The following is a 17,633-nucleotide window of genomic DNA, read 5'->3' as shown; positions in this document are numbered from 1 at the left end:
AATTATTGCTTATCTTGCCTTGTACAGAGAACATATCAGGGAGAGAGAATTGCCTGGCTTAGCGCTCGGTGTTTTACAAAAACCTCATAGGTAGCAATAGTCTTAGAGTCTAGTCTCAGTATAGCACAGAAGGAAGAAGTGGTTGAGTAAAGCAGTAGGTTGTGGAAGCTTTTCATTTTCTAGCTCCTGAATTAAATCTTTATAGGACACACATTCAAATGCCCCAAATATAAACACTTATTGGAGTAAAAGCCAAGGGGTATGTGGAGTCAGGGTGCATTGATCACTTTCACAGAAAGATTTGGATAAACTGCTTCCTTATATTAATATTATGAATCATCAAAGTGCTTTGATCTGTCACAGTAATATGATCTGCTTTCAAAAATCCATTTAATTGGATTTGTTGGCACAGCTTATTGATGGCCACTTTTTCTTGCTTTGCAATCTATGGAGGCCATTTTTTATTTTTGCTTGACTTTAAATGAAATGTCAAATATTCTTCATGGAATTCTTCTATTTGCTAGCTTAATATGTTCAGTTTTGAAATATAAGTGTTCATTGAAAGGCTTGTCATTCAGTCCATTTACCCACTTGCATTAGAATTGTTCTAAATGTTATTTTATTAATGGTTCCCTTTCAATTGAGTAAGCCTTCTTGTCACTAAACTTTTACGCTTATCTTTAAAATTTTCAAATACTATGTTTAGGGGTTACTTGTTCTCTAAATTGGTTTTCTTCCAGCACTTTTGTTGTCCTTATATTTAACTCATGAATAATGTCTATAATAATGATCCTGGAAAGAAAAGTATATGTCAGTAGATTGAGAATATGAAGATCAAAATAATATTATTGTGAGTTAAAATGGCATATTGCTCTGGCCATACTGCCAAAAGTCAATTCTCCATATTCTTATTTGTCTGTCATGAATCGTTAGGAAGAATTTCATATCCTTATCTTAACTGATAAACTTTGTTTTTACTGCTGCTTTCTTTCTAAGAGGCCATTAGGTAGTGGTCAGTGTAGTAACTGATACCATTTGAAATGTGTATAATTTATAGAAAGATCTGTAGTCTAGAAGATACTGGAGTTCAGAGTGTTCTCTTGTCTTCTAAGTAGTTTTGGCATGCAGAGAACAAAAAGGGCGATTGAAGTCAATTCAAGTTTTCTAAACAAATTCTAAACAGAAAAACAGTTATTAGAGTACTGCTCTTTTATCATTATTCATAGATTGAAGAAATATATAGTCTCAAAGGAGGTGTGTTTTAAGAAACAACATCAGTAATAATCTGTTATTGCAAACTGCATGGTTGACTTTCTCAGCTTTAACATTCCGTTTGAAGAAACTGAAATCTTAAGTATTGGCCAAACTTGTGTTTGAAATGTACTTTTGGCTTTACCTTAAAAATAATCTTTTGGAAAAACAATGATAGATCATTGACTAACTAACTAGTGGTCTTTTGAAAAATGTTGGTTTGTTGAATTCTGCATTTCCCTTCGTGTGCTTTTTTTCTTTTCTCCTGTCTCTTCTCATTCTGTAGATTCAGATCCAGGACATACAAGTGAAAATTGGGGGGAGAGACTTATATCTTCTTACAGGACATACTCAGGTAATTAGATTATCAGGGGCTCCTGTTTAGCCAGTGGTTTCTGTCACATTTACAATTAATTATTGTACTGTCAATAACTTTTTTTCAAACCAGTACATAGATATCTTTGTTTGAATAAGTGAACTACATGAGTGACAGCAAAGTTTCCAGTTTTTGTTTGAGATATCCAGTCCATCATGTCCAACACATGCTTAAATATGAACATTATAAGCAAGACTACTGTATACCACTACTCAGATGTTATACAGCACAACATGGGGACACCGTTCGCATAGAAAACAATATGAAAGTCAACCCCTTGGAGTTGTGCAGTGCAGCGACCATTATGGGAAGTTACCCCTAGGTCCTTAGTCTCTTTTGCTTGGACTCTTCACAGGATATACTAAGTGTATTGATTTTGATAGCCAATGCCATCTTACTCTTCAATCATGCAGTGTTTCTTTAAAAAACACACATTTAAAAACTTTTTTAATTTTAAAATGACTTTGCTGCCCATGTTGAATTCAGAAGTGGATTAAAAATTCCTGGAGAGGGGCCGGCCCTGTGGCCGAGTGGTTAAGTTCGCATGCTCTACTTCGGGTGCCCAGGGTTTCGCTGGTTCGAATCCTGTGCACGGACATGGCACTGCTCATCAAGCCATGCTGAGGCAGCATCCCACGTGCCACAGCTAGAAGGACCCACAACTAAAAATATGCAACTATGTACCAGGGGACTTTGGGAGAAAAAGGAAAAATAAAATCTTTAAAAAAAAAAAAAATTCCTGGAGAAATGCCATTACCATTAACTGAATTGGAACCTCTCTATTCAGCTATGGCACCAGGGATTATGCTTCATGATTGCTCCAGATAGAAGAATATAAAAGAATATATAAATATTGTCATTTTAAAGAGTAAACGTGTTCTCTTGTATGTGAAAATTAATTGTTTTGATTGTCCTTTTTTCTTTGAATGGGCTTATATCTTTCTCTCTTAACTTTTTTTAATGTAAAATATTGTTTAGTCCTTGGGTATCTAAGTACCAAGTTTTCAGCATATGTTGTTTGGCTATAAAAACAAACAAACCTTCTGTTTCTAATATCCTTTATATTTATTTTATAAATTTGTGGAGTTGGAGTGGGGGTTTTGTAGAACCAAATAATTACTTTTAAAATTATCCTGAAAGCTGTTAATTGAGCCGATAAGTTAATTGTACTTGGTTATCAAAATTTGGGGAGCATGTTTACAATCAGCATTAAATTGAAAAGACCTACACTTACTGTGGAGTTAGGTGTACTTTTCTAAAATGGAACTCATAAGTGCCAGAGGGTACCTGAAAGAGCTAAATGTGATGAAGCCATCCATGATCTGAGTATTATTGCTGGCAATTAAAAGACACAAGTGCCCAGCTGTTAGAGATTTGTGTAGATATTTTAGAACCAGAGAGTAATGGCAACATTTTTTCTCAGAATTGAAGTATACACATTCCAAACATGATTGATTTAATTATGTTCGGCTGTATTTGAATTGTAGCTCCATTGTTTCATTCCTTATACAGTGACTGCTTTGTAGGAAAATGTCATATTCTTTAGTTTTTGAGACACTCATAGGTTTATGAACCAGTTCCCCAAGAAAAACAATTTTGTCTCTTCTCCGTAATATACTCTACGCTTAATTGGGATGTGACAATGTTGAGCTTTCTGTATATTCTGACAAGACCTGAAAAGAAAGCATTAATTTTTGAGATTATAAGACTGATTCATCTCTATATTTCTAAGGATCCTCTGAACCTAGAAATAAAGAATATTGGATTGTTGAAAAGTCTCTTTCTCTATTTTTCTTTGGTCTTAAGTGAATCACTTGGATTTTTCTTTAAAAATCTCTAGGGTTGCTGAGTGGAATTCAGGTCTGTTGTAGACTGTGTAAATGAGCACGTGTCAGTATTCCTGTGTTTAAAGTTTAGAGTTCCGACCCATTATTGGGACAAATAAATAACATATTTCAGGTACTGAAACTCGAGAAGTACCTAAGTTTTTCAAATATATAGTATATGATCATTTTTTACTTATGACAGGTCAGAGGAAACAGGTTCTTCACAGGATAGATCCCAAGTAGTGGAAGTTACGTTGAATGCTTTAAAATTTGAAAAAGCACACTTTGGGATATCTTTAATCTAACACTTATAATTTTGAAGAATAGTATAATCTCTAATCTAACTGTCTTATACCAGCTTACTGTTCACTTACCTTCTTTTCCTATCTCACGTAAAGCATAAACTCAGACAAATGACTAAGGTTAACTTAATTAAAAAATACAGTTCAGATTGGATGCTAGTACCTAATTTGAATTTTTACTTGGATATTTGGAGTATATCCAGTTTGTTTATTCTTTTCGAAAATATAATAATTATATCTGTGATCATATGGAAGCATGGAATTCTAATAATGAATTTATAAGTGTCTCACTTTCTTCTGTAAACTGAGTATGTATCACTTTTTAACTTTTTTTTTTTTTCCTGAGGAAGATTTGCCCTGAGCTAACATCGGTGCCAATCTTCCTCTATTTTTTATGTGGATCACCACTACAGCGTGGCTGCCAACGAGTGGTGTAGGTCTGAAAACAGGCTGCTTAAGTGGAGCACTCTGAACTTAACCACTAGGCCAGTCCCCCTAGCTTACTCTTTTTAAAACATTGTATTAAAATGCAGTTAAAACCAAAAAATCAGTTATTTTGCAAATGAGAAAATAAAAGACAAAGCTTTCCCCAAAATTTTAGGAAATATTTTAAGGATAGATACTATGTATTTTTTAAAAACTTTTTTCCTCCAGTTACTTATTTTTGTTAAGACATGTTTTCTACTTTCTATAAAATTTTCACACATAAATATTTTAATTTTTGGTGAGAAGTACGTTCATTATATTTAAAGCTTTGTTATTCAGATGGAAAACTATTAAAAGAACAATAGTTGTGGTTCCTCATTAAATATGAAAGAACCAAAGTGTACAGAACATTATTAGGAGAAAGTATATGTTTCAGAAAAAACTAGACTTCTCCAAAAGACTTGTTTAGGGCTTTATAATTTAGTAAGTTAGTTAAAACACTGTACTGAAACTGGATTTATACTAATTGGATCATTAATGATAATGAAATGAGAAATATGAAAATAAGAGAATACATTAGAACTGTTAACAACGGCTGACTTAAATCTTGAAAGTTTTTGTTATGTAAGATCAAATACTGACAAAACGGACACTTGAGAAGCTATTGAATTTTGAGTGATTTGTGAACAGCAGAGTTTAAATATTTAGGACCTCTAATTTTTCTAGGCCGTTAGATACAAGTTTATCCTGATTAAGGGGTACACTGCAAGAGTTATTACTTTAAATTCTTATACCTTAAATAATATTTAAATAATATCAAACTTTGATTAGTGTCTTGAAACTTGCTAGATTAATAAATGCTTTTCTCCTAGAGTAGTCTAGCTACTGGCCACAGCTGCCTGAATAAAACCACAATATTGACTACTAAGCCTTCCCTTCTTCCACTCATTTTTGCTGTGTTTTACATTTATTTTTTAATTTTACATATTTATTTTTGTAGCTTGTCTTTGCAGGGACCCTCAAACCTGGATCAGTAAATCCCACATATTTGAATAGGGTTTCCCAAGAAATAGATGCCTAGGCTAGACAGTTAATAGGCAGAACCTCCATGTTAGCTCTTGCAGAGCCACCTGAATTAACTGCCTGAGAAGTCCTAAAGAAAGACCCTGTATCTCTTTGACCTATGGATTCCAGTACTATCTGAATTTCCTGGAGAATGCTGGCTGCATATCAAAGGATTTACTTCCCAAATAGCTAAATCTGAGAGATGATTTTACGATGGATCAAATCTCTTTGAAAAGTCCTTAGATACTTTTGTATCTTCACAGGATCTCTATTAACACCCCCTCCCCCCGAAATCTGTAATTTGCTCATTTTTAGCTTTGAGTAATACCATTCCATGTTCAGCTGTCCTATCACTGGAATAAAGTGATTTAGTGCTTTATTTCAGTAATTACTGCGTGTGATGAGACTTGTCTTAAATACTTATCTCCTTAGAAGATCGTACAAATTGTTAGTGGAGTTAGGAAAGTAATTTGAAGGAACGTAGCTGTAGCATATAGAAGGAACATGGACTTAGTAGTAATTAAGAAGAATAAAATTATAATGAATGAAAGAGAAGTTTCAAAGATGTAATACTAAGGAATGTTTGAAATGTTATTGAAGAAGTTAAGTCTCAATAAGACAAATCATTAAAATACTAATTTTGCTTGGAATAAATTTCCAAATGTTACTGATTTTCTGAAAACAAAGAATTAATAATATATATATATTTTTTAGCATTCATGAAGAAAATTGCTTATGTAAGTCCAGTGCTCTTTTGCCTGCCCATTGCTAGTTCTTATATAATACACATTTCTCTTGTACACGTATATAGCATCTATTTTTTTTTAAAGTCATGTTATGTTGTGCTTTTGAGTGCTTGCATTTGTTTCAAATTCTTACGTATTTATTAATAATTCCAGAGAAAGAAGGTCCAGAAAAGAAGAAGACAAAAAAAGAAGCTGGAAATAAGAAGTCTACACCAGTTAGCATTCTTTTTGGTTATCCACTCTCGGAACGAAAGCAGATGGCACTTCTTATGCAGATGACAGCAAGGGACAACAGTCCAGGTGACACTTACCATCACTGAGTTCATGTGTATTCTTAGTTTTCCTCAGACTCTAGCCTTAACAATTATTTTTAACTACTTTATGTTTTTGTCCTTCCTTGAACTTAATCAAAATTTCTTATGTTTGTAATTTTACATTTATTTGCATGACAGTTGTTTATTGTCTGTATCCTCCACTAGATGAGAAGGTGTACAAGCGCAGAGATCTTTGCGCTTAGTGGACTTTCCGTACATATTTGTGAACTAAAATGAGTAATTTAGAAATGAGTCAGTTAACTTGAGAAATCTGTTGCAGAACTATGTGCTTTTACCTTACTGAAGAATTTTTTACCCCACTTTCTATAAAGCTGCTTCTAAGTTTATAGATGACTTTTCAGTTCGCTAGGACCTTGCCGATAACTTGTAATGTTATCACATTATTACTTTTAGAAATGAGTGTAATCCATGTTATACTGTTTAAGATCTGCTAAATTATTTTAAAAGGGAAAATATTTGTTCACACTTCCAGTTAAGATGTTGTGCTACATGTATGTGTGTGTGTGTTTATTCGTGTACTGTGCCCTCCAAAAATAATTGAAGCTGGCTTACCAGCAGGACCAAAACAACCTGCTGATTATTAAAAGGAGCTAGAAACATAGATAAAATCCAGACAGCTGGGCTGAGATAGTTATTACTTTTGAGCATTGAATTTAGCTGTGCATTCTGGCAGCTACAAACACAAGTTCTCACTGACTGATAGAAGAAAGTACATCACTTTTGTCTAGAGAAAAATAAATTTTCTTTTGGCTCTGAATTCAAGGCATCTTACATAGGACTTTGGGTAACATAACGGACCATGTTGAAATGCATTGAAAAGGGAACAGTTTTTCTACTGAACTTTTCCTATATTGGCTCTTTTTATAAAAGCTGGGACAACATGGTAAAATACTTAAGAGTTTCTATGTATCATAGTTTCCATCAAAGCATGAGGGTATCTGATGTTTTTTACTAATAAAAATATGTTAGAGCTTTCTGCTTTTTATGTAGAACATGTTGTTTTGGTTGTTCTCCCACCTTTCCACCCCCAACTTAGGAAAGATTGGCAAAATTAAAGATATTTTACAGTGTTAAAACTTAAAATGTTTCTGTAAAATGTTGGCTTTGAATCAGATTTAATAGTTAGATAGAAAGACTTTTATCTTTTAAAAATGATTTTTTTATGCCATGAGCCTCTATCCTTAGACTAAATTAAAGAATTAATACAGTAAAGCAAAAAGTTAGTCTTCCCTCATCTCCAATGACCTCCCCCCTTGAGAGGCAACCACTACTAACAGTTTCTTATCTTCTAGAAATTTTCTAGGCATAAACATGCGAATATATATCTTTTGTAGTAGTTTCTTTTTAAATTTAAGGTTATAGTATGATACTGTTCTGCAGTTGGTTCTTTTCATTTAAGAGTACATCTTAGTTAACTTTGTAACATACGTAGAACTAGAGTGGAAATATCTAGCTGTTTGCCTGGAAATAGATATGCTTGGAGTTGAGGGTTCATTGTTTTATCCATTACGTAATTAATTTTCTGTGTTTTTATGTTTGCCCTGATTGCCATTATGGATAGTACTACTTTTATTTTGTGTTTGTGAATGTTATTTTGGTATGGCTAACAAAATTTTTTTTGAGTTACTTTCTTGCAAGTTGTTTGAATTAAAAAGTCTCTCTTTGTTTTTAAGTTCAACAGCTAATTTTCTTAATAATTTGACTGTAAAGATTATAATAAAATTCATTTATTCATTCAACAAATATTGCATGAGTACCACTATGTACCAAGAAGTTTCCTGAGTAGTCAAGATACAGTGACTAAGATAGACAATGTTCTTGCTCTTATGGAGCGTACGTGATAGAAATGCATAGATAGGAAACTCTTACTGACACAGTGTACCTTAAAATCCGAAAAGTGTAAACCTTAAACTTTTTTCTTATTGAGGAAAGGATGGTATTACTTTAGTGCTCTAATCATGTCAGTTTGCAAGAAAATTATTACATGATGCTATAAAATTATTTTTCAGACTTGCTTTCTCTTGAAGTAGTTGTTTCTTTTAAATGGATGTAAATTTTCAGAATTAATTATTAACATTGCACATAATGTCTTGAATCCTTAACTGATTAAGACTAGTTTTTTCTTTGTTTTTTTCCCCCCAATAGTTCTGAAATGAGGAGGAGAGGACTTTGGGCATCACCTAGTTTAACTTTCTTGTTTTTAATAAAGAAACTGGAACAAAAATCAAAAGATGGGAATCAAAGAAAGCACAGTTTTTTTACTTTTATCAGCCCACTTTTTAAAGGCTTTTATCCATACTGTCCATATTTCTTATATATCTTAAGCTTCGTTTTCATGCTAAAATCATCCATGACCTTAATTTGCATTTAGTATTTGAACAGACCTCCAACATTTTGTCCAAGTCAGAGGTGTGAACTCTAGCCTTCAGTGTCGTTTCATCTAGGTCTTACAATAATAGCATAATATGCTTTGGAAAGTAGATTTTTTTTTACAGTTTATAAGATTATTCATTGAGCAAATGCTTTTAAGGTGCATGCTTGATACTTTATCTTCATTTTAAACCAGTGTTATGAATTGACAGAATAAAACATTTTTTTCTAAATTGGCTCATGCAATATTTGATAACCCTAAAGGAAGTAGAAACCCTAACTCTATGTTTTGGGTCAAATTATTAATGTATCATCCAAGTCAAGTTTCAGATCATCAGAGTGAGAAGATACTCTCCCTGTTCCAGGAAATGAACACATTACCTATAAAAATGAATGAATTAAAAATTCATTTTTATCACTGAAACAAAATTCATTTTGTTTAAATGAATATACAAAATATTTAGCCCAGAACTTTTGTCAACTTTGTTCTTTCTTATAGATTCCACACCAAATCATCCATCACAAACAACACCAGCCCAAAAGAAAACTCCTAGTTCCTCATCTCGACAAAAAGATAAAGTTAATAAAAGAAATGAACGTGGTGAAACTCCTTTACACATGGCAGCTATTCGAGGAGATGTGAAACAAGTTAAAGAATTAATAAGTTTAGGGGCAAATGTGAATGTGAAAGATTTTGCAGGTAAGAGGGATAATTAAAGACTAATAATCAGGAACTAAAATTTAAAACTTTTCATCTAAACAGATTCTGGTTACTGTTTAATGGTTCTACATTCTTTATTCCTCCTGCTAAAGTGAACGAGTTCTAAAGTGTACTTTATCACAAACTATTTTGGAATGTGTACGTAAAACCCTGATCTCTGCTACAATTTCATGTCAATGATTACTCACATTTTTAAATATTAAACTTATATTTTTGTTTACTTATATAACATATTACTATATAATTCCTTATCCAATTTAGGTTTTATTCTAGTGAATTAGTGTTATATAATGTTTTCAAAGTAGTTAATTCATTCATAAGTCTTTCAAGAACAGTTACTGAGCCAGCCTGATGGTCTAGTGCTTAAAGTTCGGCACTCTCTGGTTTGGCAGCTGGGGTTTGGTTCCCAAGTGCAGAACGACACCATTCATCTGTCAGTAGCCATGCTGTGGCTTACGTAGAAGAACTGGAAGGACCTACAACTAGAATATACAACTGTGTACTGGGGCTTAGAGGAGGAAAGACTAATTAATTAATTAATTAGTTTAAATAACACGTTAATTTGAACATGAGGACTATAAGAAAGTAGTGGTGGTGTGTCCTTTTAATTATTCAAATGCCATGCGAATACATTCTTACTGTAAAGAATTCAAACAGTAGAAGTATACAGGGCACAATGTAGAAATCTCTTTAGTTTCACCTACTATATGTTAATACCCCCCTTCTTCCCCACAGAACTATTGTTAACAATTTGGAGGTTATCTTTTCCATGCATTTTCATTATAAATGTGAAATGAACATTTTTTTATGCAGCTTTTTTAAAAAAATCAGATCACTCCATCTATAGCTATCAACCTCTAGTTCTGTAATCTGCCATTTACTTAATGTCTTACAGATATTTCTGTCAGTACATACAGGTAATTCTACTTCATTCATTTCATTTCATCAGCTGCAAATACTGTATAATATAGATTCCATGGGTAGTACTTAAGTGAACACTCTTAAAAAAATATCTTTGTGTATAGCTATGGAAGGATTTCAATAGAAAGGAAACTGCTAAATCAAAGGGGATACATATTTAAAATGTTAAAATTTAAAATACAGGTAAATGGCCCTTCAAAAAATCTTTTGTTGTCAGTTTACGCTCCCATCAAGAGTATATGAAAGAGCCCTTTTCCTCACGTTTTCACTAAAACTGAATATTATCAATTTAATTATTAATAATCTGACAATGTAAAAAAGATCTTATTTTAATTTGAATTTTCTTTTCAATAGTGACAGTGAATATTTCTTCTTGTGCATATTATAAGTTTGTATGTATTCTGTGAATTGCCAGATCCAGTCTTTTGCCCATTTTCTTATGGTTCGGTAGAATTATTAATATGTAAGAGCCCTTCCTTTAGTGTAGATTTTAATTCTCTATCGAATATGTAAAGATTTTCACTGTCTGTGGGTATGTTTGGATTTTCATTAGAGTGTTGTTTACTGTACTAAAGTTTTAATATTTTATGATATCGGTTAATCTTTTCATTTGGGTTCTTTGGTATTTTATTTAAGAAAGCCTTCTCTGACCCCATATCGTAAAACTATACCCCTATATTTTGTCATTTCCTAATTTTGGTTTTTGTTTTGCTTTTACGTTAGCCCTATTAGAATACTCCTGAAATTTATTTCTCTGTTTGATATGAGTGGGGAAAAGGGCAATATACAGGTCTTTACTTTAAAGAATGAGACTTAAGGGGCTGGCCCCGTGGCCGAGTGGTTAAGTTCGCGCGCTCTGCTGCAGGCGGCCCAGTGTGTTTCGTTGGTTCGAATCCTGGGTGCGGACATGGCACTGCTCGTCAGACCACGCTGAGGCAGCGTCCCACATGCCACAACTAGAAGAACCCACAACGAATAATACACAACTATGTACCAGGGGGCTTTGGGGAGAAAAAGGAAAAAATAAAATCTTTTAAAAAAAAAAAAAAAAAAAAAAAAAGAATGAGACTTAAAATGTGCAGCATCCATTCTAGAGGAAAACTTGGTATTAGTATCTATCGGAAACCAAAAAAATGTAGTTTTTCCTTTTTTTAACAATTTCACTTCTAAGAATTTGTCTTAAGTATTTAATCATGGATGTGCATGAAGATTTAGTTGTTAGGATGTTTGTTACAGCATTGTTTCTAATATTTAAAAATTAGAAATAATCTAAATGCCCAGTAGTAGGAGCTTGTTTAAATTAGTCAGTGCAATACTGTGTTGTAGAAAAGTGTAATGACATAGATTGTTTTCATTGTAAATAGAAGAAGCAGGTTAAAAAACCTTCCCAGTTTTGTTCTAAAATTATAAATACGGGAGGGAGGGAAGCTCGTAGGATTTCTGCTAGGTTCTTTATTATATCTGGATGGTGGAATTAAGGGTAATGCTTCTTTTCTGCTTTGTATTTTTATGTTTCCTAATTTGTCTTTCATGAACATGTAACTTTTTTATTACAAAAGTAACTAAAATGATAAATTTATTTCCATTTAAATAAGTATTAAGTCTAGAAAAGATTATAGCACCTTAACAGATGAAAACCGTTAAAACATAGGGGTTTTTGTTTACTAAAAGGCCCTAACAAGCTTATTAATGTTTTGCCTCGTTTTTCTATTTTTCCATAGTTCAGATGATTGTTATAAATTACAGCAAGTTTCTATTTATTGGATAAGCTTAAATGTTTAATACTTTTGTCAATTACTTTTGCCCTAACGGAAATAGTAATTATTGTGAATGAACCTTTTGTAAAATTGGTGATGTTCTTAGTTTTTATTTCCACCAGCTTGATTGTCACTCCTTTTTCCTTCTGTACTATGTGCATTTAGAATCAGTATGTTATACAGGGTTATGTATATAAAAAGTATATATATTGAATTAATACAAGTGAACCATATATTAAGTTAATACTCTAACTTTAGGTTGGACACCACTGCATGAAGCTTGCAATGTTGGATATTATGATGTTGCTAAGATCCTTATAGCAGCTGGAGCAGATGTTAACACACAAGGATTAGATGATGACACTCCACTTCATGATTCTGCTAGTAGTGGGCACAGAGATGTAAGTATGATAGAAAAATCAACAATACACATTTCCGAAATATAGATTCAACCCAGAATAATTTAGTTTACTTCTTAGTCATATAATCTCGTGTCATATTTCACTCATTGCCTGATTAGCTCATCTATATTTTATTTTCTCTTTTTTCTACCTTCTGCTAATTCCTGTCATAATCAGGTTTAGTATTATCTTTTCATAAAAATCTGTTTAATTTGATAATTAATTGAACAGCTTGGCAAAATTTTTATTTCAAGGCCAGTCTGTCAGATGTAGTGGTTAAAGCAGATTTTACATATAATAAAAATTTTACAGTGTCATCCTGCCTATCTTTTTATTTTTTTTAGACTTGTTAATATTTAGTGATCCCTTTATACAAAACACCTATTCCTGCATTTTACCTGACATTATTTAATATATTCCAATGGCTTATGTGTATAATAATAAAAACATGATATTGTAATCAAACATGATTATATATGCTTACAAATTAATGGCATTTTTAAATATCATGTTTAATTTGTTTTGTTGTAGTAATATGAACCATGCTGAGTTTTACATTCCAGTACCATTTGGAATCTTGGGCGTGTTGATATCAAAGTTAAAACAGTCTTTGAGTAATGAAGCTCATGTTTTGAGTGTGTTTAATGCTTAATTCAGTTGCTGTAACCTGCCACAGCCAGAGCAAGTCAGCCTGGGCACTATTAGCAATGATTCTAAAGCAGGATTTTGTTTTTCAAATAAATAGGTTTTCTCTTTTACTTGTTACTTTTATCAAAGAATACTTTGCACATAGTTTAGAAAGTTGAAAATTACTACTCAGCTTATAAGGATAACTCCTGGCTCCTTCCCATCCCTCCCCACTTCCCAGTACCTTTAGCCAAAAACAGCTATTGTAGATGGTTTCTTCGAGTAGTTACCTCTATTTCTAACAAGATGCAAGCTATTTTGCTTTTCAATTTTTAGTTGCTATTTATTGACTTCCTGCAAAGGATTTTATTAAATATTGCTGCTGGAAGACTCACAGAGTATATACTGTAATTATATTTTCTTTTTTGGATTTTTGTTTATTACCTGGGTTCATACATTGCCTTGTTCTACTTTTTGTTATTTAGTGTTCTGTACAACTATTGTGGGGTTGTTCCTTACTCTCTGATACAACTATAAAATGCCTCTAAATAAGGTCAGACACATTGATCAGTTTACTATTTTTGAGGAATATCTGTGGGATTTCTCATATCCTTATATACAAAATAATTGTATCCTGCTCTAATCGGGAGTAATTGCTCTTTAGATCGGTAGCATAGGTGCTGTCCTGGGATATTCCTTACCATTAATCCCATGTGAGATTCTCACACTTGTCTCCATGAGATTTCTTTTCTGGGTGCCCGTCTTAATTCTCCAAGGATATTAAATGGTTTGTTCTACTTCCTCCGTGGTCAGAAATTTCCCAAAGATCCTTCATGTTATTGCTCTGTTTTGGTGTATTTTTCAAGTTAGAGATCTTCTGCCAACTTCTGTTCACTCATGTTTGAATGAAGCTCTAAAAAGCCTGATTGACAAGATGTGTAATGTACGGAGCTTGTTGATTAGTGGACTTCTCTGTAGTATGTTTGGAGGACAAGATGGCTGTTTTGTTAGAAGTGTCCTAAATGTCAGTATTTGTAGGTCCTTCCCTTGGGACAGATAGTTTCTCCAGAAAGAAATACTTTACTTTCCAGTCTGGGTGACATAAGAACGTTTTCCAGCATTCTAGAAGCCAAGCATAGGAAGAGTTTTGGTGTGACAGTGGTGAGGGGAGACTGCAAACTTATTCTATCTTACAGAAATTTTTATTTCATCCTCCTGACTTAAGTACCGCAAAATGGTTCTCTTCTGTGCTGATACCTAAACACAGAAACTTACTCTTATTTAAGAATAAATCTCTCTTCTTCAGAGATGGATAAGGTGCATTCAGCTGGCTGTGAGGCCTTGAGAAGAGAATCATAATCATTATAATTACTGTTTCCCTGGTATCTCTCAGAGACCTGTGAAAGTTTGAATAATTTCATGACCACCATATGCCAGGGCTATTAGTACTCCACATTATGGCTAACCAGCATGTAATTATAGCTTAAAAATCCTTTTTTAGAGTTTGCTCCTAGGACCACTCTCAGCAGCATCTGCTGTAGGTTGGGTACCCTGAGATTCTGAGACAGAAATTTGCAGATGATTGCAGAGATAGGAGGAGGGGAGACGTGATCTCTGAAACAGCACCTGTAAAGATGTGACAGCAGCAAGATAGGACAGAGGGAGAAGCTGAACTGTGATGCAGTTGTAACAAAGGCCTCAGGGCCTTTCTCTCAGGGAATTCCTGATACTGGGATGCTTTTCCAAGATATTCTGATTTAGGGCTAGGTCTTTGTGCCCCTATGTGGACCAGTTATTGGATGGTAGCTGCTGACAGCAAAGAGGCCTAACCCTTACGGGATGCTGCTCCCTTTGGCAGTGGCAATTCCTGGTGAAGAACTCAGCTGTAAGTTGTTAGCAAGCAATACTCTAAGCAGTTGGGGAAATAAGTATCTTGTTCCAGAAGAGAGGATCTGTGCAGTACACAATATCCACTATACACTTGGGCTAGAAGCTTCTGCACTGCACTGTTACCTGGCCCTATTGATCCGTTTTCACATACCTCTCAGCTCCAATCCACAGTATAGGCTCGGCTCATGGAAACACACACCATGTCTTCAACACTAGTGAACATACAGCCAGCCCTGGTGGTCGAATGGTTAAGATTTGGCGCTTTCACTACCAGGGGCTAGGTTTGTTTCGCAATCAGGGAACCACAACACCCATCTCTTGGTTGTCATACGGTCGCAGCTGTGTGTTGCTATGATGCTGATATGCCACCAGTGTTTCAGATACCAGCAGGGTCACCCATGATGGACAGGTTTCAGTGGAGCTTCCAGACTAAACAGACTAGGAAGAAGGACCTGGCCATTCACTTCCAAAAAAATGGGCCATGAAAACCCTATGAATGGCAGTGGAGCATTGTCTGCTAGGGCACTGGAAGGTGAGAGGATGGCACAAAAAGACCGGGCAGGGTTCTACTCTGCTGTACACAGGGTTGCTAGGAGTTGGATTTGACTTGATGGCACTAACTTGCAAATTGTTTCCATGACCACCCTCCCTCCTTCCTTTGATATCAGCAGCAAATCCAATCAACCTTTCACTCAGGTTTCTCCAGGCAAGAGTCAAACACTGGTGTATGTGAACTCCCAAACTCCAGACACTCAGGTAAAACTTTATTTTCATGGTGACCTCAAGCCTGAGTGCCTGTTATGTGGCATAAGGTCTGGAAATTCCCTTTAAAAATTTCCTTCCTTATACATTGTTTTCCTATTGAATAGACCAGTGATAGTGATGGAAGAAGAAGATTTGGTTATCTTTTGGCAAGTCTGGCAAATGTACACAGCATTTCTTTTCTTTTTCCTTTCTTTTTTTTTTTTTTTTTGAGGAAGATTAGCCCTAAGCTAGCATCTTCTGCCAATCCTCCTCTTTTTGCTGAGGGAGACTGGCCCTGAGCTAACATCCATGCCCATCTTCCTTTACTTTATATGTGGGACGCCTGCCACAGCACGGCTTGACAAGCAGTGCGTAGATCTGCACCTGGGATCCGAACCAGCGAACCCGGGGCTGCCAAAGCAGAACGTGCGAACTTAACTGCTATGCCACCGAGCTGGCCCCCACGCATTTCTTTTTAAACTGGATGAACACTACCATCATATTTAATATCTTGTTTTACTCTCAGTTCCATGAAATTAGCAATTACCTCTGCTTGAAACTCACTGCCCAAAATAACATTTTCTTTGAGGAGTATTTGAACAATCTGCATGGAAATGGACACAGGTCTTCTTTTACATCTTTATTGCAGGTGAAGATGTAATTGCTTATTGATCTAAACAACATTTGGAATTACTGAAATTTTTCATATTAAAAAAGACCTAGTAATGGAGTGTCACATGAATTATTTATCTGAGATTTTTGTACCTTTGTATTTTTAGGTAGTTGGATTTGTCTTTTTTGAGTCAATATACTTCAGTGAATACTTCCCAAAGTCAAATAACTTAATATGAAAAATGGCAATTAGATTCTATAGTAAGAAAAATACTCATATTCACAGAATAATATGATGACTGGAGCATGAAGCCAAATAGTAATAACTTATTTTTCATGATCATGTATTTTATTTGTGAATTACGTTACATTAACTTCTCACGGCAATGTTTGTGTGTTTTCACTATGAGACTAGAAATGTTCCAAATACTTTATATGTATGTATTCTTTTAATCATCACAATAAGCGAACAACTTTCTGGTGTCTCTTGTTAAAACTGTATGGCCTGTTAAATTCCAATACCCTCAACTTCTTGCAGAGCGTGGAGAAGCAATAACACAAGAGGTCCCCACTCCTCCAAGATACTCCCAAGTTTATTGAACTAGTGTGGGTCCAAATTAAGGGACTGAAAGGGATAAATCTGTGTCTTTTTAGGACAAAAATGATTCATTATTCTGGAAGAGTTGTTTTTCAATACAGTATCTCCACGCTCTGGTGAGTAAGGTATAAGACATGCTTTGTAATGTCCTAGATCGGATTTCGATATTATCTCATATGTTTCTACTGGAAAAATCCCCCTTTTTTTCCCCTCTCTCTAGCAGCAAACATTCTCTGCCTTATTTTCTTTTTTTGACACACAATAAAAAATTTTAGTGTCATGCTGCCTATCTTATTAAAAGGGCATTTTATTTTGATTGAGGAAAAAATGGAATTTAGAGTGAATATAGATGTGAATTCAGTTCTGGCCTGGCCGGTTTGCCAACTGTGTGATATTGAACACATTACTTTTCTTCTTCAAACCTCCATTTCCTTATCTTTAAGTTAAATAATACCTATCTGAAGAGGATATTTTGAAGGAAAAAAGACACTGCATGTAAACACACCTTGAAATCTAAAATGTTATAGAAATGTCAGAGGTGAAAGTTTAAAAAGCTATTTTTCAGATACACTCAGTATTTTAGAAACTAGAACTTGGAAATTAAAAATGCTGTTTTTCTCATTTATGTTTTTTATAAGATATTTTTCATGATTCTCAAAGAAGTT

At 34.2% G+C, this 17,633-nt stretch overlaps 1 protein-coding gene across 5 annotated transcripts in view; it reads left to right on the top strand.

Annotated features, from left to right (window-relative positions):
* The window catches only part of ANKRD12 (ankyrin repeat domain 12), a 136,679-nt gene that overhangs the window by 69,374 nt on the left and 49,672 nt on the right, over positions 1 to 17,633 (top strand). For 4 of the 5 annotated variants that reach the window (XM_046671805.1, XM_046671803.1, XM_046671804.1 and 1 more), the window contains exons 4-7: positions 1,538 to 1,606; positions 6,146 to 6,292; positions 9,197 to 9,397; positions 12,355 to 12,497. In XM_046671805.1, coding sequence (XP_046527761.1) covers positions 1,538 to 1,606; positions 6,146 to 6,292; positions 9,197 to 9,397; positions 12,355 to 12,497 — 560 coding nt within the window. The remainder of the gene's footprint in view (positions 1 to 1,537; positions 1,607 to 6,145; positions 6,293 to 9,196; positions 9,398 to 12,354; positions 12,498 to 17,633) is intronic. The other variant, XM_046671807.1, reaches the window with a different exon arrangement.

This window comes from Equus quagga, chromosome 9, assembly GCF_021613505.1.
Source record: "Equus quagga isolate Etosha38 chromosome 9, UCLA_HA_Equagga_1.0, whole genome shotgun sequence".
NCBI classification, from domain to species: Eukaryota; Metazoa; Chordata; class Mammalia; order Perissodactyla; family Equidae; genus Equus; species Equus quagga.
This window is presented reverse-complemented; position numbering and strand designations above follow the sequence as displayed.